This window comes from Guillardia theta (genome assembly GCF_000315625.1).
Source record: "Guillardia theta CCMP2712 unplaced genomic scaffold GUITHscaffold_62, whole genome shotgun sequence".
NCBI classification, from domain to species: Eukaryota; class Cryptophyceae; order Pyrenomonadales; family Geminigeraceae; genus Guillardia; species Guillardia theta.
Window position 1 is genome coordinate 170,498 of NW_005434612.1, and position 2,870 is coordinate 173,367.

Sequence of the window (2,870 nt, forward strand, 5' to 3'; positions counted from 1 at the left end):
TGTGGGAGGCAGAGACGGGGAGGGGTCAGGAGCTCCAGGGACCCGCGGGAGGAGTGAGGTATCTGAGCTGGGGGCCGGACGGGAGGAGGCTGGCGGGCATATCGGAGTCAGGCCGTCAGGCATGGGTGTGGGAGGCAGAGACGGGGAGGGGTCAGAAGCTCCAGGGACCCGCGGGAGGAGTGAGGGATCTGAGCTGGGGGCCGGACGGGAGGAGGCTGGCGGGCATATCGGGGTCAGGCGGTCAGGGATGGGTGTGGGAGGCAGAGACGGGGAGGGGTCAGCAACTGCTGGTAACCCAGTTGGAAAGGTTTCAAGTCAGCTGGGACCTAGTTGGGCAGAAGCTCTTCATCTTCTCTGAGTCTGATGTCTCGGTCAAGACCTTCACCCTCAACGCCCAAGGCTTCTTCCTCCTCACGTCTGACTTCAATGCGATGGAGCGAGAGCTCGTCTGTCACCATGCCTCCTTCGATCCGACGCTTCCGAACCCCGTCAGACGCCTGCTGGAGGAGCGAGGAGCCGTAGTGACAGAAACGACCTGAAAGAAACAATCTGATTGCGTACAGTGAGCGGAAGGTACAGTAGAGTGTGACTGGGAAGGTATGCTCGTATAGCCCAGCATCCTCTTCAGCTGGTTTGCCTACCCAGAGCTCTAGAGCAATCCTAGCTTCTCCTCAGCAGTGTGCGGTATCAGCCCTCTGGTCGGGTGTATGGGTGCGGGTCATAAGGCTGCAAGGTAAGTACCTCATGCTTGCGAGGAGCTGAACGAGGCTGCTTGTCGAGCACGAGCTTCTCAGAGCTTGGGGTCGCAGAGGAAGGGACTCGCTTCTCCCTCGCGCCCGTCAGTTTGACACTCAGCAGAGTTGACTAGTCGAGCTGGTTTCAACCCCCTGAGCCTCACGCGTGGCCCCTGCCAGCAAGTCCGCCTCGCTCCCGGAGGAGAGGATCGAAGCTTCCAGGGCTTCAGAGAGCAGATGGTTAGCCGATGGACATGAGGAAGGAGACAGCGAGACGTGCCTGCTGCTGCTGCTGCTGCTGCTGCTGCTGCTGCTGCTGCTGCTGCTGCTGCTGCACTCGTTTCGAAACACAGCTGCTGCAACCAGCAACCATATCCCTGTCTGGCCCCGTGCTCCCCTCCCTTGGCTGCACCTCCCTCCCCTCCGCCTGCTGGCTCGCAAGGCTCGCCATGGACGGCTTCATCAGCACAACCTCTAAGTCGCAATCGAGCATCCGCACACGAGCCCGTTGTCGGAATTTCGCTCTAGCGACATCCTGCAAGGACGACCTTGTTTCTTCTCGATACAACTTCACTGTAAACGAACATTGATCTCACTCTTTCAAGCACCTGGGCACATCAAGACCTCAGCCTCTCGGAGTTGAAGCTCGAGATGCGGTGGAAGTAGCCTTACCTCCTCCCTGTGCTTGCTCCGTAAACCCTCCCGCGCAAACTTTCTCTCCAGCATTTCGTAGTCTTCTGAAGTGAAGGGGTCAACGCCTGAGAAAGCTGAGATCAGTTCGCAGTACGTTGAAGCCTTTTTGCCATCATTTTCAACTGCATCACTTCAAGATTACAACCATCTCAAGATGACGCGAGTCAACAGGAGTGAAGTGAAGCAACCGACCTCAGCTGATCCTGCCTCTCTCTTCGTCAGCTTGCCTTGCCTTCTCCATCTCCTGCATCGCCTGGTTTGCCGCAAGCGAGAATCTTACCGTCATGTCACACCAACGCCATCGCCAATGGTTTGATCTTGAGAGATGAGCGCAGTAGGATCGTCTTCAAAGTCAACCGCTCGATCTGAGACATCGCCTCACGTGCTTGTACGGCAGCTTCTTGTCCCTTCTGCTCAAGCCATGAATGCTACCTTTCAGGAAGCCATGACCTTCTCAGCCTTCACAAGGCGATCCAAAGCTTCCAACTCCCTCCCTCTTCCCTCAAACACCTGTCTTGTTGTCAACACCGACGACAAGGGCGCTCGGTCAGCGTACCTTCCCAGATGCTCTACCTCTCTGTCTTTCTAAAGCCCCGCACTTCTTCTCGAGCTCACAGTAGCTCTAAGTCTTCCCATTGAGCAGCAATGTCACTTTCTTCACGGCGCCTTCAGCACTCCGAGGCCTCCAGCCTCGAGCTTCGCAACCTTTCATAGTGGGCCGAAATCATTCTTCTCACTGGGCCTCAGCAAACACGCACGCGCACACACATCGATGTACGGATCACCGCTGATCAGTTACTATCACTCACTGCATTCCGAGAGTGGAGAAGGTGGTTGAGATTCTCGTTTGCTTCCATCCAGGTCCTCACCAGCTGAGGCAAGACTTCTATCGAAGCCTCCAATGCGCATCTCCTACCGTGACTGCCATCCCACTCGGTGACAACTTCCTAAGTTTCTCGCCATCGCACCCGACCAGTTGATCATGGTCTTTGTTTCAAAGGTTTATAAACGAATCTTTTGCACCCACGAATTTCCTCCCGTTTCTATCGAGGAACTAGATGAAGCACAGAAGCGTGCCGACACGATCCGAGGCTTCTCCTTGCAGTCCGATGGTCATGCGGGAACTTGGCCATACGCAGGCCCGCGGCTTACCGTACGGCGCGGCCCCCCGGGTGTGCGGCAGCTCCGAGTCACTGAGACTCACTGGACCAGTTCACTTCACAACGAGTCAAGTTCTGTCAACTAGGAGTAAAATTCTCAAAGAGGCGTGTAAAAAATCTTTACTCAAAGTTCTCTACTATTGCTTTATACATTCGAATGGAGTCCAAAACCAACTCAATCGCATCAGATCTCATGGCATCGTTGAGTTGGGAGGCTGGTTGGCGGGCGGAGAGCAGAGGAGGTGGGGAGGGGGAGAAGAAGAAAGAGAGGGAGGGGAGGGGA

General features: G+C 55.9%; 1 protein-coding gene across 1 annotated transcript; it reads right to left on the reverse strand.

Moving 5' to 3' along the window:
• Nucleotides 1–975: 975 nt before the first annotated feature.
• Nucleotides 976–1,460, reverse strand: GUITHDRAFT_112810 (hypothetical protein; the record flags this gene model as incomplete). Its single annotated transcript, XM_005828000.1, has 3 exons — nt 976–1,269; nt 1,331–1,342; nt 1,407–1,460. The coding sequence occupies 3 exons, from the start codon at nt 1,458–1,460 to the stop codon at nt 976–978; spliced, it is 360 nt and encodes a 119-aa protein (XP_005828057.1).
• Between the last annotated feature and the right edge of the window lie 1,410 nt (nt 1,461–2,870).